This window comes from Melopsittacus undulatus, chromosome 2 (genome assembly GCF_012275295.1).
Source record: "Melopsittacus undulatus isolate bMelUnd1 chromosome 2, bMelUnd1.mat.Z, whole genome shotgun sequence".
Taxonomy (NCBI): domain Eukaryota; kingdom Metazoa; phylum Chordata; class Aves; order Psittaciformes; family Psittaculidae; genus Melopsittacus; species Melopsittacus undulatus.
The window spans coordinates 53,792,076-53,818,926 of record NC_047528.1 but is presented as its reverse complement, the minus strand read 5'-3'; the positions used below and the strand labels follow the sequence as shown (position 1 = coordinate 53,818,926).

The 26,851-nt window shown below is 41.4% G+C and overlaps 1 protein-coding gene across 1 annotated transcript; it reads left to right on the top strand.

The window, feature by feature from the left end:
* The first annotated feature begins 976 nt into the window (after positions 1-976).
* Positions 977-26,370, top strand: GGACT (gamma-glutamylamine cyclotransferase). The gene is made up of 2 exons (XM_031045571.2): positions 977-1,055; positions 25,151-26,370. The coding sequence occupies exon 2, from the start codon at positions 25,168-25,170 to the stop codon at positions 25,639-25,641; it is 474 nt and encodes a 157-aa protein (XP_030901431.1). The 5' UTR covers positions 977-1,055; positions 25,151-25,167; the 3' UTR covers positions 25,642-26,370.
* Positions 26,371-26,851: the final 481 nt, after the last annotated feature.

Here is a 26,851-nt window from a genome sequence, read left to right as displayed (position 1 = left end):
TGATTCAGGCTTCTGCTGTAAGGTGGGAGGAAAATGTCATGGGCATGGTAGATTGGCAGTGTGAGATACAGGAAGACATTCTTCCCCTTGGAGTAATAGTTCAAAATCTTGATTCTGCACAAACGTGCAGATGTTGAATGCATATACCTAAAAATGCCAACCAGAAAGCAGCACTTGGGGAGAATGATGGAATACTTAATTAACTCAACTCTAGAACAAGCTATAGGAAGAAGAGCAAGAAATACTGCCTCAACCTCAGAGCAATCTTACACTACTTTAGAGCTGGAATAGAGTTATTGAATACCAATTGTATAAGCACGAGAACAGCCGGTAACAGATGCAAGCCAATTCCCAACCTACCGACTAGTCAAGGAGGAGGGACTGAGAAAAAAGTGTAGCTGCTGTCCCAGTACCCAGGCTGCAGGACGGTGCTTGTATGCCCCAGATACGGAAGTACCGAGTTACTCAGCGCCAAATAGAACAAGGAGTGAGTTAGTCCTCCTACCTGCACAGCCAGCTTCTCAGTGATTTTGCTGTGCAGAGCCTTAACCTGCTTTGCTACAAGGCTGCCTGGTGTCTGTGGGCCAGCTCGAGGGGGTGCTCGGCTGGGGATGGGGAAACTGCCAGAACGGGAGGTAGCAGCAAGCCCGCGGCACGCTCGGAAGGTTTAGGACGTGACCTCCTGCAGGCCCAACCTCTATGTGCACATAGCCAAAACCCGTTCCAGGGGCTGCTCAGCACCGTTCATGAAATAGTAAGGGTTCGTAAAAGCTCTCTCAAGCCACGCTCGCTGCCTACAGTTGTGCTGTCTGACGCCCGTTACCAGCCTCTAGGGCGCCCCGTCCACCTCACTGGCCGTACTCCTCAGGAGAACGACCCCGACTCACCCGCTCCAGCCTGCCCCGGCCCAAGCCGGCGGTGAAGCTCCACCCCCTCCCGCCCCTCGGCCGGCTCCACCCCGCCCCACCACCTACTCCCCGGAGAGGAGCCCCGGGCCTGGCAGAACGCGGCGGCCGCAGGCGGGAGCGAAGGCAGAGGCACCGCAGCGCTGGCGAGTGAGTGCCGAGAGCGGCGGCCAAGTGGGTGCGCGGCGAGCGACAGAGCGGGACGGGGTGGCCTGCCCTCGCCGTCACGTGACGCGGCTCCTCCGCGCGCCCCCTGCTCCTGGTGACGCCACTAAGGCCGAGCCTTCTGCCAGCCAATGAGGCGATCGCGGGGCGGGGCTCCGCTGCGGCCGTTGGGCTGGCGCGTTGGGCTAGGCTGGGCTGGGGCTTCTCCGTGGAGGCTGAGGGTAGGGGCCCGGAAGGAGGAAGGGGCCTATTACCTGTGGGTGCCGGGTTTAGGGCGGTGGAGGCGGAAGGCAGCGCGGCTCGACCCTGCCGACGGCTCTGTGCCGGGCAGGAGCCGCGATGCCTTTTACCCGCGGTTTCCATGTTGCGCCAGGCCCGTAAGGCCACGACCGGCTTCGCTGGTGTGGGGGCCGGGTTAGCCGGGCCGCCGGCACTAATGCGGCCTGGTTCAGAGAGGGCTGCCCGCGACCCTGAACTTGAAACAGGGCTGCTGATGGGCCGAGGTGGTAGCACCTCGGGTTCGCCTGGTATGCAGGTGCCTAGCCCGTCCTCTGAAGTGTTAATTATGGTGCAAACACTCAGTTTAGTAACATACCTTTACCTTGTGGGTATTAGTGACTCGAGTTTGAAGACCTAGAATTTGAGGGAGGATAGGAAGAAAATGGTTCAGGTGTCATAGATTAAGAGAAGCTGTGACAATTGATACCTAGACCCTTACAAGATAACACTTAAGAGCATTTGTCTTCTTGCATGCATTGCTTGGACCAGATTGGGAAGGGCAGGTGAAGTTACCCTTTTTTATCTTTGTAAGATATCTCCTGCCTTTTCTGTATGTTTTTCCATTTTAGAGATACGTAAGTCTTTAACTTTTAGTCAAGGTTCATTTAGCTGTATCTCTGTTAACTCCAGACAATTAATTTCCTCATTTTTTGCTTCAGGGGTTTTTAATTTGCTACTTCTGTAATTTTTGCTATGCTTTGAAAAGATCGAGGTAGCAACTTATGCAGAAGCACAACTATAAATATCCCCATGACCAAGTTGTTTTATGTCGATTTCTGTGAAGAATGGGCTTGTTTTATATGCTCTGCTTTAAGCAGGCAGTCAACCTGGAAAAGCAATTTCTTGACAATTAACATTGTTCAGTGTGTGACATAGGCCATTAAGAGAGGGTTTAAATTTCACAAGTACAAATGAGAAATGGACAAACATCATCTTTCTTGTCCTCTCTCCCTGAGAAAAGCCTTAAAAACCTAGACTGGTTATAGCATAGGTATCCTCAGCTAGCACACTCATTTTCTGGCCTTGTTCCATCATAGTTGTCAATGTCATATAAAAACTAACATGTCGTGTAACTTAAGTGTAGTACATTGTAGTGCTGTCAGTAAATAAAAGCTAAATAGAACAGATCTCACTGTTACTGTCTGTCTCAAAACCTGAATTGCCAGGGGTGTTGCACATTAAACAAAAAAATGGCCTTTCCATACACAGCAGTTTGAAATCTGCATCCTATTGCTGAAAAATACTGATTGCTTAATAATGTGGGTCATAGTTTGTTTTGCTTGGGTTCTTGCATTCTGTTTGCTCCTTGCTCCCTAAATCACTGTGGTGGTCTGCATCAGCTCTGCAGACAAGTTTCTTTGAGTTTGCATATGACCTTATTTTGAGACCACTGGAATTATATGTATGATCAGAGGTTGTTTGCTGACCATTTGCTTGTATCAGTTTAGGGTAGAAATACTGCTTTGGATGCTTCATTGTCTGCAGTGAGTGTCTGCTCTTTATCCTTTAGATATGTAGATCTTATGCATTTGAGTGGAGGTTCATTTAGTGTCTGTATTAACTCCAGAGAACTAACTTCCTCAGTTCATGCTTTCCTTAACTGATTTTTGATGTGGATAGCTGGGTGCCTCTGGAGATACAGAGCACACACGAGGCCTGATTTTGCATTGGACATCCTGCGGTCTCTCACACCCACTGTTAGCTGGATACAGCCTTTTTACTTGGAAAAGTGTCATCTAGCTTTGGCTTTAGCTCTGCTCTGAGGAGGCCAGGCTAGGTGACCTTCAAAGGTCCCTTCCAACCAATGTTTCTCTGGCTCTGTCTACATTCTCATGATTCCCAATAGTCACCCAACTACCTACTTCAAAAGAAGCTTCCTCTCAAAAATGACTTTCATCAGACTGCTGATGTAACTATGATTGTTGCCTGTTCTGCTTTCTGTTTTTCATGTGGTTACATTTGTTCCTGGGGAACTTTTGGGGAGTGAAGTTACATGAGTGCCTGATCTATGAGTTGAATTTGTGAGTGTAGGTACAGGGGTGCAGTCATGAGCAGTTTCTGAAGTGAAGTAAAAGAATAATAAATTCCAGGGGTATGTTGTGGCATTTGCCTTCTGCTACTAGCTGAAGTGGTACACTTTTACTCTTTGATGGAGTAATTATTTGTGTGATCATAAGTGGCATTAACAGTTATTGCTTGTGGCAAAAAATACACTTCAAAAACTGCAGGTTTTGTAATCCCTTTGTATGGATGCAGTCATGTCATTGAGTTTGCAAATGTAATACCTTTTGCATTCTGTCTTTCTAAACAGTGTACATAATACCTTTTTTTCTTTAAAACCAGAACTATTCAGGCAGTAGTACATCACAGGTTTTAAATCAAAATCTGTAGCTATGTAGATTTTTCTGCTCTTCGCTCCAAAAGTTTAATTACATTTTATGGACCATGTCAAATACAGCTCTTTTTTCCTCACTTCCAAAAGCAATTAATGCTAAAGGAGGACAGACTATACTGGGGTAATATAATATTCTATTGATTTACCATTACAGTGGTTTTCAAGAATGCCCTTTACATTAAGGTTCTTGGCCAGTGTGATTTCTTCAAGCTATTTACTCTTAATATCTTGACAAAACATACCGACTATCACTCTCAACTGATTTCTCTGACTTAGAAGATACCTCTTCTCCTTTGACATTGCCACCTTTCTGTAGTATGTGGACTGTAATTAATCATGTCCTTTACTGACAGCCAGAGTTAACCATGATATTACTTTTGTTCTGACAGAAGTTCTTGACAATGCAGAATCGCTTTTACTCATCCCTCCCTTGAAGCATTGCTTTTTTCCAGTGCTGTGTGTTGCCACTGTTAATTGTGAGGGAGATCATTCCATTTGCACCAGGCTTCAGCTGTGAGAGAGTATCTGTACTGGGACGATACTGCCACTTTACATATATGTGCTATCAAATAATACCAAAGTAATTATAAGTCTCTTTTTGTTTCTCTCTTTTCCTCCATTCATTTTGTCTAGCCTGATACATATTTTCTATGATACTATAATCCAGCTTGCTTTACTGCTTGCCTGCATCATGAAAACCCTTTTCCTTGAGTCAGGTCAGAGTCTCTTCTTTTGGTTTATACCTGTTTCTCCAACTCCCACATGCACCACTGTGAAGAGCCTACCTGTGTTTTCTGGATAACCTCCTCACAGGCATGGGAAGATTGCAGTGTGGCCACCACAAAGCCATCTCTTCTCAAATTGAACAGGCCCAGTTCCCTGAGCTTCTTGTCACAGAGCAAATGCTCTTTCCTCATTACCTTCCTTGTATTGAGGGGCTCAAAACTGGATGCAGTATTGTAGGTGCGGTATAATGAGGGTCAGATAAATGGAGATCATCTCTTCCCTCAGTCTGCTGATTGTGCTTCTGTTAATACAGTGCAGGGTATATTTTTTGGTCTTTTCTTTGTTCAGCAAGGTGTATTCATGAGCCTTAAGGTATGGATGAGTAAGGGAAATCATTGGGATGTCAGAGGAAACATGGCTCCCTTGACTGCTGTGCTGTACTTCTAGCTGAGTGTTGGCTCTCTGACGACAGTTGGGGTTTTAGCTTTCAGTGGGGAAGAAGGCATAAATGTTTGTTTCTCACCACAGGTCTAGAATTCTCAGTTACATTTTCCAGAAGTCCCAGGAATACTTGGGATTATGTTAATTTCTGGTAACAGTATCATGGACCATTGAGATAGTCTTTGGAATGGTAGTATAAAATACTTCCCTTTTTTTCCAGCATATTTTTTGCTGATGATCAAGACTTAATCTTCTGTAGTTTTTCTCTTGTATCAACCTGTATCTCTGCTTCCACCTTCTGCAGCAAAGACTAAAAGTTGTCTGCATATATAGTGAAATACATTATTTAGTACATCTTGCCTTGTGGTAGGCAGACCAACTTGTGTACGGGTCTTTAAATAATTAAGGTTCTATTGTTACTGCTGACACACAGTACTGATAAGAATTGTGGGTTTGTACCACACCACTGCCCCCCTCTTTCATCTACTTCTTCAAGATAACAGACTTGCATTTGAAATGTTTCATTTGTAGTGGGTGGCAAGAGATTGAGCTCACATCTCCTACCATCAGCTGGTAAAGCCTGAATAACCAGCTTAGATTCCAAACTTTAGGGAATTAAGAGAGGTGAATACTACCCTCTGGCTCATAAGAACTTATTAGTAGCATTCTTTCTGAATTCTTTTACCTCGAGCCCAAGGGTTTGTTGTTTAATTTTATCTGCTTTAAGTTCCAGAAATAAGTTTGTTGTTGCTCTCAGAATGTGTGAATTTCTCTAGAAATCAAAGGTTAGATTATTTCCCATCAAGAGTGGCACAGTCTACATATACAGTAATACTGAAAGCTAGAAGGAGAATAGAAATAAACCAATTTCCTTCAAAACAGTGATGATAAAAATGATATTGCAAGTGAGACTGTACACAGTGAGTAAGAAATAAGGGTCTTGTTTTGGGTTTGTGTTGGAAGAAAGGTGATTGTGGTGGGTTTGAATGATATTTAGACCTAGTGATGAACCAAGGCTTTATGGTAGTTGTGATATGAGAGTAAGGCCATGACAGAATTTCATTACCTATTAGCTTCATTAGAAGAAATTGCAGGTTGTTTTAATAGAGAGGGAAATGGTAGATAGGTAGGCCAAAGTACATCAAGTACAAAAAGGGCCTTGCTTAGAAGTTATAATTCTCTTGTCTTTAGCTGATTTTATTCTTGGCTTTTTTTAATTCTACTGTTAACTTTGGGTTTGGTTTTCTTTTTTTTTTTAGATAATTTAATCACATGACGTGCAATTCATTGCGGGTGCTAGAATAAAACATTTCAGGTTCTGGTAGGACATAGTACACATATGCTTCAAGATTGAAGGGAAGTGTTTGAGGCTGCTTAATCATTGATTTAACATCAATAGCTACAATTCTTAAACTAGAACTTACACAAAATAATTGGTATTTTCATAACAAGTAAAGCTTCCAAGCTCAAGTTTGCAAGCCCAGAAGTGTGATTGGAAGCCACTGCCCAGAAAAGTAACAGGGTTTGTGTCAACATTTTTACAGTGAAGGGGTATTGGCATCTTCTTTGGGATCTCCCTAACTTTAGCTTGTAAAACACCATGTAATTGCTCTTCTGCGTGCTGTCTACCTCCATTTTGCTAGTCACCATCCTGCTGTGTGTCTTCCTGCATAACTCCTGCCTTTTGTGACGACATTCTTCTGGCCTTTGTTTTTTATTTCTTGTGCTCAAGAGCTTATGGGGCCATACACTGACAGTATGTGGAATGAGTGATGGAATATGCTCTCTTGTATGGATTTACTAACCCAGCTCACCTGGAACAAGAAGACATTGTTCTACAGTGAGGCAACAGGTTCCTGCGAGTGTTTCAATATGGGGACAAATTGAAATCCTTCATGGGATTGTTAGGAGGCTAGAGAAGAGGATTAATAACATAAGCATCCATAGTAACAAGTTGAAAAGTACTGGATTCAGATTTTTTTGTTATTGGGATTGGATTTAAGGTTGCAACAGGGCTTGTTATCAGAGTATGTGGGTGGAAAGATTGGAGGCAACTGGAGAAAAGAGTTTTAAGCAGTACCAGTCTGGTACCAATGATCAGATGAGAGGTGGAAAAATAATATAAAAGCTACTACCCATGATTGTCAGCTGAGGTGTGATGATCTTGGACGTACAGGTGGGAGTAGAAGGAGAATATAGGCATTATGTTTTTGTATTCCCTGACTGCATGCCTGCACAGGTGCTCACGGGAGATAACTGTGGTTTGAAGAAGTCCTTGAGCCTAAACTTACTCTGGGCAAAGGAACAACTTTGAAGAGGATGTGACAAGTGTACAGATATTAGCAAAGTGAGAGGAAAAGATTACTAGAGATTACTGGTAGAAAATGTAATCTTGGAGTGAGTGTCAGCATTTAAATATGTTTAAGAGTGTATGTTGATTACTGTTGATTTTCTTTGACGTTATATTTTAGTGAAACCATCAGATTTTCTGTAGAATGAGTAAGGGTTTGAGCTCAGTGTTACGTATTATTTTCACTGAAAGAGGGTGGAGCATAACACATATATGAAGTGTGGCAAAGTATGCTTTGAACCAGTGTTTTCAAACTATATGACTGTGCAACACTAAAAACTGTTTTGTCTTGTGTTGCCTGTGAGGCACAGAGATAATCTGGTAAATATTACACTGGGATGTGAGCATAGGAGAATAGCTAAATGAAATTTAGATGGGATTGCACAGAGCTAAGCCTCCACTATGATAGGAAAATGTGGAGATAACTGAGAAACTGTATGAATGAGAGAAATGTTTCGATGTGATTTATGGAGTGGTGCCCCAGGCTTAATTTTGCCTTAGCCGAAAATTACAAAGGGAATAAATCCCAGCAGGACACTTATCATACACACACGCACACATTTCACACATCAAATCACTAACGTGCTCTAAGGCTGCAGTGCTTGCTGTGATGTAGTTCGAATATACTGTCTGTGAAAGCTTTCAGAATATGAATCCAGCCACTGGCCAAATCATACTAAAGCTTTCTGAAGCTCATTTCAAACACAAAAAGTAACACCAAGTTATATGTTTAGGAACTTTGTCCAGTTGGGAAGAATATCTTTGGGGATGGTGATATGAAGGGCTCAGAAAGAAGAATCTCTGCCTTCTGTAGACTCTGTAGATAGAAACCTGTTCTCTTAACTGTTATTCCTAACAGGAGTCAAATTCAAGAGAGCGTGAGCATAAAATAAAAATTTAAATTATATTTTAGGTTAATGATTTCTTTCTTTTTATTAAACTGTCCTAAGGCAACGGGCCTTATTTTGTGATGGTGGTTCTAGCAATGTGGTTCTGTAGTTACATGAAGCTTCAGGAAACCTGCTTAACAGAAACAAAACCTATTTGAGAAGACAAGTAAGTGAGCAGAGAGAGAAAAGAGGTTGTTGTTTTTCATCTTTCTAGTACGGGGCTTCTTAACAAGATATGCTAGCTGGCTGTTTTTTCCTCTGCCTTCTATTCTTGTTTATATTTACCTTTATCTTGTCTAAATATCAAGAAATTCAGGTCAAAATATATCTGGATCCATCTGCTCATCTAGTCTGTTCTTTAACTGCTAGTAGTTACTGTATCTTTTAATTACGTATGCTTAATGATAGTTTGCTGCATTAATGGGTGTCATCAAGTATCTTTAATTTTGGAGACGATGAACTTCGTAATGCAGAAAAAGCTTTTTCCCTAATTTCTATGTATAAAAACAATGGATTAATCTCTTTAATTTGTCGAATTGTGGTTTATATGTCTTATGTATAACTCCATTTCATTGTTGTTTTAGGGGAAAACTCAAGTAGGTTGTATAATTTAGCTACCTTTAGCAGAGGTATATTTTTATCACAGTCATGATATGAATACAGGAAATGTTTATTCACTGACATTTCAATTTTGAACCTTATTAATTATAGTTACTCTTTTTATATAAGAACTTTGTGCTCTAAGTGTTAAGACAAACTTGAATGATCTTTCAGTTCAAGGTTCATCAAATATGTGTTGTGAGGATTTTTGTTTGCGTAGTTTTTGTTTTGTTTGGAGGCTTGGGAAGCCTTTTTTGTTTGGTTAGGGGTTTTTTGTGGTTGACCATCAGTGTTGATGTATCCTGATTTTAAGCAGGGTCTGCAGAGTGGTGCAGCAAACAAATGACCTGGTAGGTATAATTCTAGAAGCTAGGAATAGGTAATGCCGCCTTTAGGATAATTTGCCTTTCATGACCTTACCAAAGCAGGTAATTTGGTTCCACATCAGACAGGTAAAAAATTAATCTGTTAGGCTAATTTTTGAGATTATATGTGAGATGGATTATTTCTTTCACATTCTCCCCCCCTCCCCCCCCGGTTCTCTGCGCTGGCTTGTTAAGACCATCAGCCCAACTACATTATCAGCTGGGTTTTTACTTTAGGTACTAGTGATGCTTTGGGAGTGTGTTTAGGGAAAAGTATTGGGAAATATTTTCAGTGACAATGGAACAGACAGTTTTGGGAATAATGATTTTTATCTCTCAGCAGGAATAAACTCCCCAGTAATCTTGTGCTTTTGTGATCTTTAAAAACTGCAGTATTAACAGCATGCATTAATTTAATATTTACTTCAACAGCTCTTCTTGGATCCCAGCTCTGATAATTTCTGTGTTGTGGGCAGAGCTGCTACAGATGGAACTTTTGTAGCATGGTGCCTGAGCTATCATAGTATAATGACTTACATGTTTCTTAGAAAGACACTAATAAAACCTATGGCATCACTCTGGATTACACACGTACATATGTGACAATTCACCTGCAAATCTGGAGCAAGATCACATATGCCGAAAAACAGTCTGTGAACAAATGTGTGTGCAAGATTGTTTCTTGCATGTCTGGAAAAATAGCGTATCTCTTGTCTACAGTTACCACATTGACAGCTTGGAGGAAAACTGCATGAGGGCATAGATTTTCAATTATTCTTCAAAAAGTGATGTGTGTCATCAGCGTGCTATCAATAGAACAAATAAAGTGTATGCCTATAAATAAGGTGTAATTTATGTTAAAGAAATCTGTAATAGCAATTATTTCAGAACTAATTGGGATTAAAATCTTGTATCTGTGATCTGAAGACAGTGTTTGAGAAGAAAAACAGACAAAACCAAGAGAAGGCTTGTTTTGTAGATTCAGGTTTATAGCTACCTTTACATACAATATATAAAACAGAATGGAAAAACAGAAGCTTCAGAGAGGGAATAGTAACAGTTGTGCAGCAACTGAGGCTGTGGCAGCGCAGTCCTGGGTTGTTCTCACACTTTGCCTTCTTTCAGTGTTTTTATCGGGCAAAGATGTACAGCTGGCCCAGCGCTGCTCTGCCTTTGAGCCAGACATACCTCATGTGTGCCAAATCCAACCAAAGCCAGCTTCAGGACTAGCAACAGGCTTTGACTGTGCCATCTCCTAGAAAGTAGAAAAATAAGATTTGTGCCCTCTGTGCCAAGGGCTCTAACCCATGTCTCTTAGGCGCATTTGGTTTTGTTCAGCCTTTTGAAGCTGGGTCACAGTGCAGAAAGCAATGCAAGATTTGTGGGGTCAGAGAGTTTTCAGTGTAGCACCTTGGGATTATATCTGTATTTTGGAAGCACTATGTGGAGCAGCAGTGGGTGGGAATCCATCATTTCTTTCTCTCTTTTTAGGGTTATTGCTACTGGGGAAAATAAAGATCAAGTAGTTGCATAATGTATCATCTATAAGCAGGGAGTGGAACATAGGAATCTCTCCGGAGACAGCAAGAATCTAATGGATTCTGGACCACAGAATCCATCTCTCAGTGTCCATGAGTCTACTGTTCCTTTCCATCCCTGCATTGCATATGAATCAAACTGCCTTGGTTTTTTTTATTTGTTGTTTGGGGGGTGGGGGGGTTTGCTCTTTAAAGGAGAGCTATGAGCTGTCTCATCTGGTTCCTTGGCAAAAGGCAAGTTTGGCAGAAGTAGTGTTATCTCTGATAGAGACTTGGCAGACTTGCTGTTGAGGATGGTAGTAGTGAAGGATTCCCAGCTCTCCTGCATGGTCTAGATTCTTCCCAAGTACTGTGCTTACCAGCAATCTTTCCTAATGCCCATCTTTGGAATTTATTGGCTCTTCTGTCCAAGTAGATGCAGTAAGAAGCTTACAGGTTCTCTTTTTCTATTACAGATGTGCTTTGACACACTTACAGGCACAACCCTATTTTCTCTAAAATAAGTGATCACATGTCCTGGATTTAGCAGTAGCAATTTTTCTCCTTCTTAGTAGCTGGTGCAGCGCTGTGTTTTGACTTTCAGCTTGGGAACAGAGCTGATAACACCGATGTTTTTAGTTGTTGCTAAGGGATGTTTACTCTGATCAAGGAGTTTGTGAGTCTCATGCTCTGCCAGGGAGGAGGAGAGGCTGGGAGGAAGCAGAGACAGGACACCTGACTCAAGTTAGCCAAAGAGGTATTCCATACCCCAGCACATCATGCCTGGGGAGGTAACTGGGAGTTACCGTTAAGGTCTCGCTCTCTTCTGGATCGGGCTTGTTTCGGCTGGTGGTATCATATTCTCTTCCTTTGTTATTTCTCTTATCATTATTATTATTGGTGGTAGCAGTAGTGATTTGTGTTATACCTTAATTACTGGGCTGTTCTTATCTCAACCCGTGGGAGTTACATTCTTCCGATTCTCCTCCCCATCCCTCCTGGAGCAGGGAAGGGGTGGGGGAGGAAAGCAGGAGGGGGGAGGAAAGAGAGAGAGACACTGTGTTTGGGTTTAAACCACACATCGTAGTACAGCCTCTCTTCCTCCCCACTGCCAATAGTCTGTGGTTTCTTGACCTCTGCTCTGTCTGTGTCCAGCTGATCACACTTTTCCAGAACAGTGCTCAAAGCTGGCCCTACTGCTCAGTTTGTCACCAGATCAGAGCAGACTATGTTCATGTGTCTTACTAGTGATGCACTTGTTTGTATGCAAACATTAGGATATTTTTTCCAACAGTACCATGTTGTTGACTCCTGTTGAGTTCATGATCGTTCTAACTGCCAAATGTCTTCCTGCAGAACTGCTGTTACACTCATCTTTCCCCAGATTTTGTTTATACAGTTGATTATTCCTGGCTAATCTTAGGACTTTGCACTTACATTATTTGAATGGCTGCTGTAGAGCAGCAGTTCTGCAGGGCCTTGCCACTCTCTCATTAGCCTTGTGCACAACCTTTTGTATTGTGGTATTCTGCATCTGCCACATACCTGAGTATTTTCATTGCCAGTATTTCCCTGTTACAGGAATGATTATAACAAATACTGTACATATGTCCAGTTTGAGATGAACCTCCAGTAAATATTAAATAGTCTTTCTAAATATTTTTTACCTAAGTAGCAACAGTTCTTGTTAAATCATCTTTTTTTCTGGCTTGCTCATATGAATAGTGTCAAAAATTTTGACGCAGCAGCATCAGAAATTCTACCAAGTTCAAGATAAGTAGTATAGATCAAGATAGATGACTGCTTTTCAGCATCCACACATCTTACCACCTGTAGAGGTGGGAAACTACCTCTGTGTATTCTAAATGTTAGGCTTCAATACTAAGTCTGTGTCCCTTCTTACTCCTATAGGAACTGACATTGGAAATAGTGGGTGTCACCATCCAAGTGGTGTCTCCTAGGCCCATTTCGGCTGTCTTTTCCTGATCAGCCTCACCCAGGTGGTTTGGGCTACTCAGCCCCTCCCACTAAGCACAGGTCAGGCAGAAGATGCCAAGCTACTCTGCTAAGCAATACACAAACCTTTTTGACTTCTGTATTGCTTCTCAATTGTATTTCTGTTCCTGTTCATTTAAAGTTTAAGCACATTCTGATTCAGTCACCACTGAATCTTCATCTTTTGGGAGCAAAGGGGAGAAAGTAGTCTTTTTAGACCTGGGAGGGGGTCGTATTTTTCCCTTTTAAAAAGGGACAAGGGGTAGGGAGTCCTAAAATAATTGTCACTTTTTGTTGTTGTTCGTTGTTTGTGGTTTTGTTATTGTTGGGTTGGTTTTTTACTTCTGAAATGCTGAAGAAGCTGGGGAGAACAAGTGGTGGTGTTATACTAAATACATCATGGATGTAAAACCTGTCTGTTAGTCTATATACATGTATAAACATCTGTTTAAAATTAGCTTTTCTCCCAATTGCTTGGTTTTCTTAATGACTCAGCACCCTTCTTCTTAAGCTTTGGCTTCTTTCCTGCTTTCCATGACTTTTTTTTTTGCTTTATATGGGGTTATGTTACTTGATACCAGTATTCGAGGTTGGATTGCTTGCCTGTCTTCTGTTTAGGTGACTTGATCTTCTGTCACCAAAAAGCTGGTCACACAAATCACCTGAGAGGTACTAAATGCCTTGCTGGAGCATAGGGATTTCCTCCAGTCTATGGATGCTAGATACGAATTCACCTGAAAATAATCCCTGTATCAGTGTTAGCCTTTCTGTTCTAGCTTTAAAATCCACAATGGGTGCACTAAAACCTGCAAACTCATACATGTAGAAGTCCCTATATCTTACTGAAAAAATATTGAAAGACAATACGACTTTTTGACAGTCTGACGAAGAGAACTCATGTGTAATTAGCAGACAGGAAGTGTCAGTTGAAACATGTTTTTACAAAATGAATTATAAGATCTTGACCACATCTTCCTCTGCTTTCTGATACCAAATTTTCTTCTTTTTTACCGAATTAAAAGCATAGCACAACTTAAATCTTACACTAGTTGATCTAACTGCCTGCCATAATTCTGTTTGGGTTTTGAAATAAGCATCAAAAGCTGGGAAAACTTTCATTCTCTTACGCCCATTATCTTGTTAAAGCATATCAGTACATGTACTTTCTCATTATTTTAATGAAATACAGGGTCACCAATTCTGACTCTACATTTTCCATGAATTTGTCAGGGTTTTTTCATTGGCTCTGTCTTTCTAATGGAGTGGAAGGAAGGAGAGACTGAGATTGATTAATCTTCTTTGATACTTAACTTACTATTTATCTTGGAGATCCAATGAGCTCCAAACAATAATCAATCAAAACCACTCCCCTCTGTCTATTCTCAGTGGAACCATCATAATAACCAATTCATACAGCCCTAGACTGGATGGAAAATTAGTGATTAGCCAGTACAAAAATTGACTGCAATTACCTAAATTCTGGTGTAGAAGTCACTAGTTAAAGGCCTTTTGCAGAACAGGTATGCTCACAATATGAAGAAATTTTGTTTCACTTGAGGCCTTTTTTGATCTTAACTAAGGAATGAAGGCTTTTAGACACCCTAAGTTTAATCTTTAAAATGACCTGTCATGGTCAGTTAACCACCAAAATGGTCTGTGTGCATCAATTCTGTGGTTCCACTTCTTTCGAAGTATTACTGCCCTAAAATCAAAGCGCACACACACAACTGCAGAGCATTTTAGAAATATACAGCGTTATTCTGGTGACACCAGGTGTTGGAAGTAAAAAATGTAATACATTATGTATTCAGAAGCTTGCCTTTATTAATTGATAGTTATCGTGGGGTAAGCAGTGAGTTAATGAAGCTCTCTAATTTGACAATGATTTGAGTTACCTCTTTTAAAAGAAATGTTCACTTGCTGAAAATCAGAAGTGATTTGTTCATTACCTGTCTTTTTAAGCATTATCAAAAAGACAAAATTAAATTCTTGTACAGTTTCTCTTCTTTCTGTGTCTTGTTATGCACTATTTCTTGATTTATATCTAGTGTAACTCTCTAATTATATTATTTATTTTCCTTTAATTAGCATTACTACGTGAGTATTAGCTTAAGAAGTAAAATTAACCAGGATTTCCAAATGTCCCTAGATACTGTTTGGCAAATCTGGGAGAAATGGTGTTCAGAGTAATACATCAATTACTCCAGTATCTGGAGTTAACAGAGACTGCTGCACTACATGATACTTGGGTAGGGAGAGTGGCACTGGGAGGGCAGTGATTGATTTGTTCAAGAGGTGAAATGTAACTTTCTATAGCCAGATTGGACTAAGCTGACATTTGATAACGTTTTGTGTATTTTCAACAACGTATGAGTAATGTTTAGATTCAAAATTTTCAGTTACCATTATCTTAATGACCAAAAATTAGATACATATATATATATATAGCTAATCTCTGAAATCATCCCTTCTTATATCAGCTTGCCATTGTGAAATGTGATGTGAAGGTGTACAAGTGTTTGCCCAGAACTACCTCTTGAAAAACTCCCAAGCCATAGTTGCTATGAGCCAGGACCTTTCAATGGAACCAGTCTTTTTCAGAAGCATAGTGCTGACTTCTCTTTCATATTTAGTGGAGGCCCTTCTCTTTCATTGTGGCATGAAAATAAATTATAAATGGTGGTTATAAATTTATTTTAAATTAGGAGGAAAGTTGCTAAAAAGAAAAGCAGTTGGTTTTATACCATGTAGCTCCCAATGCAAAGGGAAATGTTTCAATTAGAAGGCTACAGATGTCTTAGGACTTGCTATTTATGTCCTCCCCATCCTGTTCACTGACAGTGAAACTGGAAAAAGTAAAGAATAAGGAAGTGAATTGGAGGATACTCTACCTACTACTGGGTATTTGGGATCTATTTGGAAAGGTGGGATCCCATAAGCAGAGAAATTAAATAAAGCCCATTGCAGCAGGTGTGGATTCTTATTTCCAGAGCAAACCTTGGAAAAGGGTGAATAAAGTGTTTTCCTTGTCACTTCTGCTTCTTTTCCCACTGTACAGACAATGGATAATAGTCTGGCATTTACCCTTTTTGTGCTGGCATCTATGGATCTCCTTTGGTCTCTTCTGTTGACTACTAATGTAGCCAGTTTATCCATGCTGTTTTCTCATAATTTTATCCGATGTTTGGGGTGTGTGAGGAGGCTGTTGTGGGAAAGATATTAAAGCTAGTCAGAGATACCACAGAATCATAGAAACCAGGTTGGAAGGGACCTCAAGGATCATCTGGTCCAACCTTTCTTGGCAAAAAAGAACTCAGCCTAAACCAGAATGCCCAGCACCTTGTCCACCTGAATCTTACAAAGTATCCAACATTGCAGAATCCACCACTTCCCTGGGGAGATTACTGCAGTGCCTGATTGTTCTCATTGTGAACAGATTTCCTCTAGTGTCCAAGTGTAATCTCTCTGGGAGTAACTTTTACCCTTTGTTTTTTTCATGTGACTTCCTTTACAAAAGGGAGTCTCCAGCTTCTTTGTAGCCACCTTTTAAATACTGGAGCATGGTGATAAGGTGCTAATTTATACTTGGGGATTAATCATCTTTGCTTGCAATCTGTTCCAGTCCTGAACTGGCTGCATCGTAAGATCTATCTTGAGGCACTCAGAACATTTTATATTGCATATATATTTATACATTCTATATTGTAATATTGCCTTGCCTTCCGTCTGTGCCGCTTTTCCCAAAACAAAGTCAGAATTGACGGATGCGTATAGTTGGACACTTACCTAGATACGTGAATGCCTATCGGGTATCTCTTAGATATTTGGTATTTTAATGACACTGGTTTGGCTTTTTTGCATTCAGAACCACATTGCATATTATTCCCCTTATCATTTACTTCCAGTACTTGATTCTGTTCTTCCTTTATGAAGTTAGTAACAGAAATTCATTCTCAAAGGTCACTGAGAAGAGGCCACACAACACATATAAAGCTACTTTTATTTATATAAATATTTTATTTGTAAACAATTCTGGTTTGTAAAAATGTCTATATAATTCAAATGAATGTTACATATTTTCCAGTTACAGCCAGACCTCTGGTTTAAGATGCCTTTCATTAGGGCTTCCTTCCTGGCATCCTGGACACTGCCAAGGAGACCTTCAGTTACCATAAATTCTACATGCCATTGTAAAACTAAAATAGGGGCTTGGGGGTTTTTTTGTTGTTTTTTGGTGGTTTTGTTGGTTTGTTGGTTTGCTTTTTTTTGCAATTGCAAATGTATATCCAAGTAGAGATAGATATGGAATTATTTACATCAGCACTTCTTGTGAGCCTCTTGTAGCTACAGGTGAAGATTTAAGGACTTGTGTACCTGGTTTTCCTCATTCTTCAGTAAATACAGATCTGCACTAAATTTTGCATCAGACTACAGAGCTTGTTTCTGTACCAAGAGACCAAACTACTCCTTACCAAAAAGGAAGCATTTCATTCAACACATCCTTAAGGGCACACACAAACAAATTGGGAATTTATTGTCATCTTGCTTATCTTTGACTCTACAAGACAGGAGGGTATTTGAGATTCTGGTCACTGCATTTTCTGGATCTAAAAACGATTACTTCAATGCCTTATTGAGTTTCATTTCAGGCTTTTTGGATGCCCCTGAATATGTGTTTGTTTCTTCTGTGTAGAAGATAGCAGGCCAGTAGATGTATTGACTTTATGATAAGGATTCTTTCCTAGCTGTTGAAGGAGATGAAGTATGTTTCAGATTTCATCGCAGAACTTTGCAAGTCTTTCTTGGAGAACAAAAATCAAGACCAGTACAGTTGAATTAACTCATTATTTTTATTTTCATAATGATCTGTGACTCTTTTTCTGTAGCAAACTCAGTATTAATTTCTGAACAGAAGTGATACGCCTCGGTGGGACTGAAGTAATTATATACATCTGTTCGTGATTCTTTGTAGTTTTGATTTGATGCTCTGTTTTGGTTTGTATTTTCTTACCTTATATTAGAAAATGATGGAAGGGATTTGTTGCTGAGGTATGGATTGGGTTTTTATTTTTTACTTGTATTGAGCTGCAAGGTGAAATTCACTTTAAGAAATAAAAAGTATTTTTATTAAACTACCCACATAGCTTATCAAAGTAAGACTTGCATATATATTTAATTAATTAGGCAGATAAAATAACTGCAGTTAGTGAATTAGAATAGAATAGAATAGAATCATTTAGGTTGGAAAAGACTCTGAAGATCAAGTCCAGTCGTTAACCTAACACTGCCAAGTCCACCACTAAACCATGTCCCAAAGTTCCACATATACATGTCTTTCAGATACCTCCAGGGGTGGCAATTCAGCCACTTCCCTGGGCAGCCTCTTGAGCTGATGATTTTGTTACCAGTTACCCTAATGTTAAATATTACGCTTTTCCACAAGTTTGATCCATAGACTGAAAGTATATATATCCCTTTAAAAAAAGGAAAAAACCAAAACTACATAGGGGAGTGAGGGGGAAGGAAGGGACAAAACCCCCATAATTAATTTCTTAGTTTTAAAAAAATTTGACCTGAATAAATTAAAGAGGAAGGAAAATACTTCTGTGATACAAAGGGAGATTTGCTGATTCTTTATTTTCCACTGTTTTTACAGTGATGTCTCCAGACCAGCAGTTTGACTTGCTGCAGAGCTGTAATCACAAACCAGTGATTCTATCATTCTCCTTTAGTATTATATGAACTTTTGCTTTTGTGCATCCTTTTGTGCAGTAACCTCGGCTGTGGTCCTCCAAATGGCAAGGCAGACCTCTTCTTCTTGCACTGCTACCTAGCAGCGTACGTGCAAATAAAAAAGTCATCAATGTTAGTTTATCTTCTGTGAGCACAGATACACATTATCCACTGCTCATTAAGAACCTCCCAAAATTGGTGTGAGCCTCCTGTGTGAACATACATGGCCATTACCCCCACACTGTCTGTACCCTTCCTGTTGAACATTTAAAATACTGTTTGTATTTAAATCTGGTGGTTCCTTAAGTACAGCTGGTTCTAATTTTCATCTCTCCTTTTCTGTGGGCCATTAACACTTTACAAGCTAAGCATGACTCTGTGTAGAAAATTCTGTGTGTATATATGATGTTATAAATGTGTATGAATTGCCTTTCCTTGGCCCATGGGCTGATAAAAACCAGGTCTCCTTATGCTTCATTTCTGTCAGGTTGGTCAAAGGTTTATGTTTCAGTGGCTGGTCCATGCTGGGATAGGTAGGTGGTTTCTGGAGATAAAATAGTGCAGTGTTATGTGACACTGTTCCCACATTAGCACCTGGATTTTGTTTGATTTTGGCAAGGTTTAGGGAGCATCATTTTGCAGCCCTCCGCACAGTGCTCCAAGGCTCTGGCACCTCGGTTCATCCAGCATCTGTGGAGCCATGAGCTGGAGCAGCCTCCTGCTATTCAGCTGGGATGTCCAGCTGCCTGAGAGGCACCACCAGATGCTTGTGTGGCTGCAGGGTGTCTTCTGGGCACAGTACATCTCACCAGCAGCCCTGGGCTGTGGCATCTCCACACTAGCTGAGCAAAGGCATAAGATGGCCTCCAGAGCCACAGGCTCCTGCTGGTGGGATGCTGCTGTTGCTGAGCAATCAGTTTTATTTATCATCTCCTTTCCAGGCTAAGTTGCACTCCTGTGGGATGATGGAACAGTGCTGTGCTGTGCCGTGACCTGGGCATGTCTCCCCTCCTCACAGAGCATCATTGTGCAGCCATTGCCCTGCCCCTTGTGGAAAGGCCCCTCACAATCTCACACAAGTTCCCATCTTTTCTCTCTTCCCCTTCTCTCTCACCATCTTTTCAGTGTAGAAAAACACATTCCCAAGCTTAGGTACTCAAAGTGTTTGCTGTGTTCCACAGACTGGGATGCTCTTCTTGGTCCAAAACAGCGAACTGACCTCTCTGGGTATTGGCATGTAAATCAGTGTGCTGACCTTGAGGGGAACCCATCCAAGCTGCAGGCTGTGTCCTGAGTTTCAGGATGTCGGCGGTTTGAAACACTGGGCTATGCTCTGCATGTCAATGACAGAAACCACTTCAAATTCACGGTGGCATCCAAAACGGTACCGGGAACAGGGCTGGCATAGCAGGGCTGCCCTATCAAAAGTTGTTTTCTACTTTTTTCCTGTAACAGCAATCTGGCATTTACTGTTAATGCTTCATTTTTAGTTGGCTTTGTGGGGGTTTTCTTTCCCTGTTTTTGTAGATAGAACAGTTTAAGCATCTAAGCTAAAAGTGCAAAGGTGAGACATTTCTGTCTATGTAATTTAAATTAATTGTATCATGTTCTTGAGATAGCATCATAAGGACCCACCATGCTGAGCAGGATTTTGAGAAGCCATCTAATCTGTTGCCTTTCCCCTAAGTCCAGATTAACTGCAGCATCCATGATATTTTGGACAAATTGCTTTTTATCAAGAGTTCCAGTTTAAAGGCTTCAACAAAGTTGAATTTTCAGTGAACACTTCACACCCCAGTTGCCACTTAAGGATAAAATGCTTGAGCTATCACTGTGTTCGTATGAAACATCAGTCCATTGCTCTGTAGCACTCATAAATGTATTGGGGGAAAGGAGTGTGAACAAAGCAGGAGACAGGATTTAAATCCCTCTATCAATCCATGGTTTATCCACTCTCAAATGTTTCTAGTCAGTGAGTTCTAGTTTCCTTATCTTATAAAACTATAGGAGAACCAGAAAAGTTAGAAGAGGTGGCAGAGATGATTGCAGGTAAGGAGTGTTTTCTGTTGTTAAATCCATGTGGATTCATCAGCCTAGAAGAGAGCAAGAACTGAAAAGTATGCGGTGGCACAGAGGGTGTGTACGGAGACCCCTGACTGAGAGAAAGATCCATCAGATGAAGCAAGGAGGTGGCAGGGAAATGCAACTTGCATCTCATGCACTCATGTGGAGTCAGGGTGTGGGGCTGCCTGTTGTGTGCTGCTGCTGTTGCATATGGTTTGCAAGGAAAAAGCCTTTATGCACCACAGTGCTCATCACTGCTTAGGAAGGATCTGACCTAAGTCTAAAAATGCATTACTGATGCCTTACCCCATTCTTGTGCTTTTCCTGAGGTATCTGCTGTTAATCACTGTCTCTTCTGTGAAACCTTTACAGATTTGTAGGTGATTATGCTTCATCTCCTCAACTGCTGTTTTTAACCTCCTACTTGTTCAGTCTATGCCCCTAAAAAACAGCCCTTGAGCTCCTTCTAACCGCTTTTGTAATCCACAGGTTTTTGAATTGTGGTAGCAAGACCCTGATATAATATTCTGTCTTCTGAGACTCATACAATATTATTTAATATTAGGACAAACTGGTCAATACTTAATAATACTGATAATATATTCTCTTGGGGGACAACTTCCCACTCTCATCCCTCCCAACTCAATTTGTCCACATCCATTGACTTTCCATTGTCTGCATCCTCCTTTTCTTGTCCTTGTGATGTGCTGGCAATCCCCCCCGTCTCTGCACTGTCTAGATATTTAGTCTCTTAATCAGTCTTAGCAGTGTGTCCACATGTTCATGTAGTGGTTTTATCTGATTGTCACTTGTTGGCCTCTGGAGCTGCTCCTAACAGTTGCTTCAGGAATTAAACTCTTTCTGGTTGTAGTAAAAATTAGTCTAATGAAGTTTCTCTGCATAGTGGAGTTGAAAGTGATTTGAAACTGTTTCAAACAGACAAAAGGCAAATATTTGCTGTGATGCCAAATGGGTTTGAGGCACATGAGTAGCACTGTGATTGCTGCTTATCCAAAGGGAGGGCATCCTCACTCTGCCTCCTGGCAGATACTCGAAGATACTCCTGCTTAAGCACAGGCATATTTGTTTGGGGATGTAAACTATCCAAGCGTGAAACTGAGAGTGATATTTTAGGTAGTGCCCAGTAGCATCCAGCATGGCACTGGTTACTCTAATATCTTGCTTATTTTCACAAACCAGCACCTCACAGTTTCTGAGCGGACAACTGCTGTGAGGACGTAACCTCTTGATTTCAAAGGAGCCATCGTTTTGCTGGTGCCTCTGTGGTTAATGTAAGAAAGGTGTCTTGCCATAAACTTTTTCCGAGGTATTCAGCAAGGTTGGAAAGGGGTCGGCCCAGGCAGGAAGCCCTTGTCTGTGCTATAAAGAAAATAGCAAGCAACAAAATGAAAGCATCAAAGGACCAACAGGATGCGGTCCCAGGAGTCCTCTCTGGCATGTTAGTCCTTCTTGAAAGTTAGCATTGAGTGAAGAGTGACCTTAAAACTCGCTTCATTCAAACAGACTGGGCTCAAGTTTAAAGTTCAAGGCATTTTGTTTTTTCACCTGTTTCCTACAGTTTTAAGAAACTTCTGAAGAATTAATGTGTAACTATATCTGGTCACTGAGCCAATGCACAGAATTTTTCTCAAGGGAAAATAATGTTACTGTATGGAGCCAGAGAAATAGATACTTTCTGAGTTGGGAGGAAAAGTTTCAACAAAATAAAACCCAAAACCACTGTTACGATGATCACAAACAGCCCTGGAGTCGGGTAGTGCATCTCCTCTTTCTCGTTTCATTTTCAAAAGAAGCTTGTGGTATCCTATAACTGTCTGAATTGTGGTGAAATGATGTTTTTTTGTCAAAGCTGCTGCTGCTTGGGAAGAGAGGTCTTGTTTTACATACAGCCTGGGAGCAAAGAGCCCATTTGCAGCAGCTCAGCTTCATCTGTGAGTGCACATTGGCTGAGCCAGCAACTGGCCCCATGGCTGTCCATCCCTCAGTGCTCTGGAGCTGTTGGACCTCAAGATGAAAAACTAAAGCCCTGACCTAAAACTCACATCAGTAGGCAAGGACACACGTGGTTACAGTGGTGCAGCCCTACCACCACTAATGCCAAGCAGCAGCCCGGACTGCTGGCTGATGCCAGTTACAAGCCACTTTTCACCCAACAGCACCTGCATAGTCCTGAAGTAGTCACTTTATTTGCCTCTCATGTAAGGAAGCAACTACTAATTGATCTGTGAGCAGTTTGGCAGGTCACCTTTCATAGCTGAAAGACATAGTTTGAAGAGACGATGTACAGATTTCACTTGTATTTCCCTATGCCATTAAATTTTAATGATTGTGGCATGAATATTTCATTAAAGTACCTTCTGAATGGGTTTGTTCTGTCCTAGCAGCTGATAGTCAGTATAGAGTCTGGGGTGGATTTTGGTGGGCTTTCTTTTCCTCTTAGGTGGCTTACTGTAGGTAAGAAGTGCCAAACTGGATTGAGTGAGAAAAGGCAACTTCTTGTTGGTGATTCAGTGTCTGTAACTCTCTTCAGCTGCTTAGTGGAAGTCTCATAAAATTCTGCTCTTTACTCTCCTGCCACAAGGTGGCTAAATAGTTTTTGAAAGCCACAATATGTGAATGCTGGAAACGATGCTAATACATCCAACAGCCTTTCTGCAACTCAACACGCGGCACGCAGACCAGCCTTATTGAACAGAAAACTGTGTATGTCTTATTTATATGAAGCAGCATTCAGAAGATGTTTTTAACAAGTTTATTTCAATCACTCCTCAGCTCGGCTTGGCTCTGTGGCTTTGTTGGTTTTTTAATAGAAGTCCCTGTGTCCAGCCCACCCCATGTGAGCAGCCAGGCCGCTGTGGACCACAGTGGTGTGACAGGGAGCTCAGCAGCTGCCTGCCTGTGAAGCCACAGCTCTACTGGTACCTCAGCCTTGTGACTTTACAGTGACTGTGGCTGAAATGCCAGATTGCTGCCCCATCTCCATCTGTGCTGCCTGCTGAATTCACCTGCCCAAATGCTAAATCAGAAACATTGACCCAAACTGGGGTTAGAAAGTTCTTTTTTGGTGGTGATGGTGGTGGTGAGTTTTGTGGGTCCTGCCTGTCCCTGTGGGGTGTCTCTTCAAATCCGTAACGGTTCCAAATAGCGGTCTGCTGCACCATCAGAAATGTGTACTTCATTTTCACCAATTTCAGGAGTGGCAACACTCTTCCCTGTAAACTTTTTGGAAGCTTATCTCCAGCTTTACAGTAGGGATGGAGCTTTTGTTTAATGGAAATGAAGCGTATCTTTTTCTTACAGATGCACCACTCACTGTTGAGCTTTTTATGTGCGTTTTAGGTTTCCCGTTTAATTTTTTAACTTATTAACTCTGACAAGTAACCTCCTGGTAGTGAACAATTTAATTCACAATTCATTTTTCTGATTCAAAGTGAACACGAGTGCCCTAATCCCCTAATGGGAATTAATTGCATGTTTCAGTGCTTAACTCTGATCCTTTCTCAATCCCCACTGGGACAAGTTTCTTCCTGAAGGATCTGTGTTTGTTATTCAAAACACAATATGAAAGGTAATGATTTTTCTTATAAAAGGGAATCAAATGGACTGAATATTAATGCTCTTTTTATTGTGAGGGAATGAGCTGCGTACAAATAAAACTTGCTTATGTCATGAAGGATAAATTACACTGAAGTATATCTGATAAAATACAGGGAGGAAATCAGTGCAGTCTTTTTTTCCTGAAGTGAAAGCAGTTTGCCAGTAAATAAAGGCACAGACCATTTTTGCTTAGAGAACTATTCTGTTACAGAGAAAACCTGTTTACTTCACCAAGGGGGAAGTTGCTTTGCTACTGAGGATTTTCAATGACACACTCTTGGCCAGCAATGTACCCTTCTGGATGCCCAACCTGATTTGACAGTTTACTAAAATAAGAGCAAATAGGAGGAAATCCATGAAGTTTCTTTCCCCAGTCTGTTTTAAAAGATTTTTTCAAACTTTAAATTCATTGTTCAACAACTCTCTTTCCAAAAGGAGGTGGAGGTGCTCCTCTGCTGTTGGGTGTCTGGCCCAGCCATCCAGCTGTGGGTGAGGCAGCTCTGCCCAGTAGTCGGTGATGGAGGGCAAAACACAGGAAACCATCAAGCAGTGCAAGAACTGCTTCTGCCCTTCAGAAACGATAGGGGATAAGCAGAGCACAGCATGAAAAATAACCCAGGAATGAGGAAGGTATCTTTTTCCCTTTTACCTTTCAGTAAAGCCAGCCATTTATCCCATTTAAATGCCAGGTTAAACTTGCTTTTGTGTGTTGCTGAGCATTACACCACACACTTGCTGCAGCACAGGTCTGTCATGGTGCAAGAGAGAAAAATGAAGAAAGGTTTAGAGCTTTACCAAGACTCAGGAATGCGTTGGCTGATGTTGAGGATTCCTTAAGAGGAACCATGGGCTGTAATGTGATTACAGCAAAGAACTGCAAGGCTGACTTTCCCCTGGTATCTGTTTTTCAGTGTTAGACGTACTGACTGAAAAGTTTCAAGAGATAATTGGATTTAGTATGATATTTAAATGTGGCTTAGGACTACAAGGCCCCCTTTGCACGCACCCAAACAGTCTTTGTGTGCACAGTGCGTCTTGGTGTGGGTGAGGTTCTCCAGAATGTTGGCCAAAGAGGCCATGTGGGTAACATACACCTTTGTCTTTCAGCTGCTTTTGCAGGTACGATGGCTCGTGTCTTCGTCTATGGCACGCTTAAGAAGGGCCAGCCCAACTACAAGCACATGATCAACACAGCCAAGGGGCTAGCAAAATTCCAAGGCTGGGGCCGCACGGTGGAGAAGTACCCGCTGGTGATCGCAGGCAAATACAACATTCCTTACATGCTGAACATCCCAGGAACAGGACACCATGTCGCTGGGGAGATTTACTCGGTTGACGACCAGATGCTGCAGTTCCTGGATGAGTTCGAAGGCTGCCCAGACATGTACCAGCGTACCCTGATGAGAATTGAGGTGGTGGAGTGGGAAGGGAAGGGTGGTGTGGGCGAGGCACGGGCAGCTGCCGAGGGCGTCATAGAGTGCTTTGTGTACAGCACGACAACATATCCGCCCGAGTGGGTCGGCCTCCCCTACCATGACAGTTACGACTCCTCAGGGAAACACGGCCTCTCCTATGTCCTACGCGAAAGCCGGGATTAAACACGGGAGGTGATGCAGCCCAGCTGAAGACATAGTACTAAGCACGTGTTGATCGGTAACCTTTCCAGGAAAGCTGTAATACCTTTTCATTAAAATGCAGGATCTCTTGTAGCCTTCCCAACCCAGGAGCCTTGGCGCTAGATTTGAAGTCTTGTAGACCCACAGATGGGGACTCCTACCCGGCTAGCCAGTGTCCTCTTCACCACCACTAACCTGCGAGTAACTGGGTTTGCATGAGGTGTAAAATAACTACCTGTGCACATCGGTTTTGTGGTCTAATTGTAAATTCTTAATTCCCTCCTCTTTTGCCTCAGTGCATTGACAAATGTTCTTGTGTAGTTCTCCAAGGTGGGTGGAATAACAATGATACGATTGCACTAATAGCTGAAACTGATTTTAAAAAGTCATGTCTGCAAGCAAACTGAAGCACAACTCATGTTTAATATTGACTTGTGATGGTGTTTAGTAGGTTACTGAATGTAAACCAGGAGAGATGACAATATAGGTACTATGCACTTCAAGACAAACACGAAATGGCTGGAGAAATAGAAAAAATTTAAAGACTATTCTTACTCTGTATTGCAATGTTCTTCTGAACTGGAAAGGAATGTTTTTAAAACCTGTTTAGTTTTATAAGGTACTGTAAAAAAGTACTAAGAGCATATGAGAAAATCACATTTAAAATTCTATTTTAAATTTAGCATTCTAAGCACTTTAGGTACCACTTCAGTTCAGAGTGACTGTAGGGGTTTGGGAGGTGGGGGTGGTGGAGGTGTGTTGGGGACCAGGAAAAGCAAACCTATTTTCAGCTGTCCATCATGCTATAGCAGATGCAGCTGTTGTAAACACTTAACTATCAAGGTGATTTTTGCCAAGCACTTTAATGCAGAACTTACTTGCAACCATACGCAAACTGCATTTCCTGTTGAGGGAAACATTTTCTGTGCATGATATAAAACATCCAAAGGACCTGTATTGTGATTATTGCAACATTTAAACAGGGGGAAAAAAAAAGATGGAAAGATGACTGTTGTCCCCCTGACCCTACCAACTGTGCTGGTTTCTGTACAATCTGGGGAAATCGTAGCTTTCTGTTGTTATACTCCTGTGCCTTGTATTTTTCCGTCAACTGCAGTGTTTGATACATACAGATTGTAGAGTATACAAAGCTGCCAAAAGGATGTGAAGCAGGGAATGTATGCCATGCAGT

What these genes read in the sequence shown, in the direction of transcription:
- GGACT (XM_031045571.2), top strand. Translation starts at nt 25,168, where the DNA reads ATGGCTCGTGTCTTCGTCTATGGCACGCTTAAGAAGGGCCAGCCCAAC.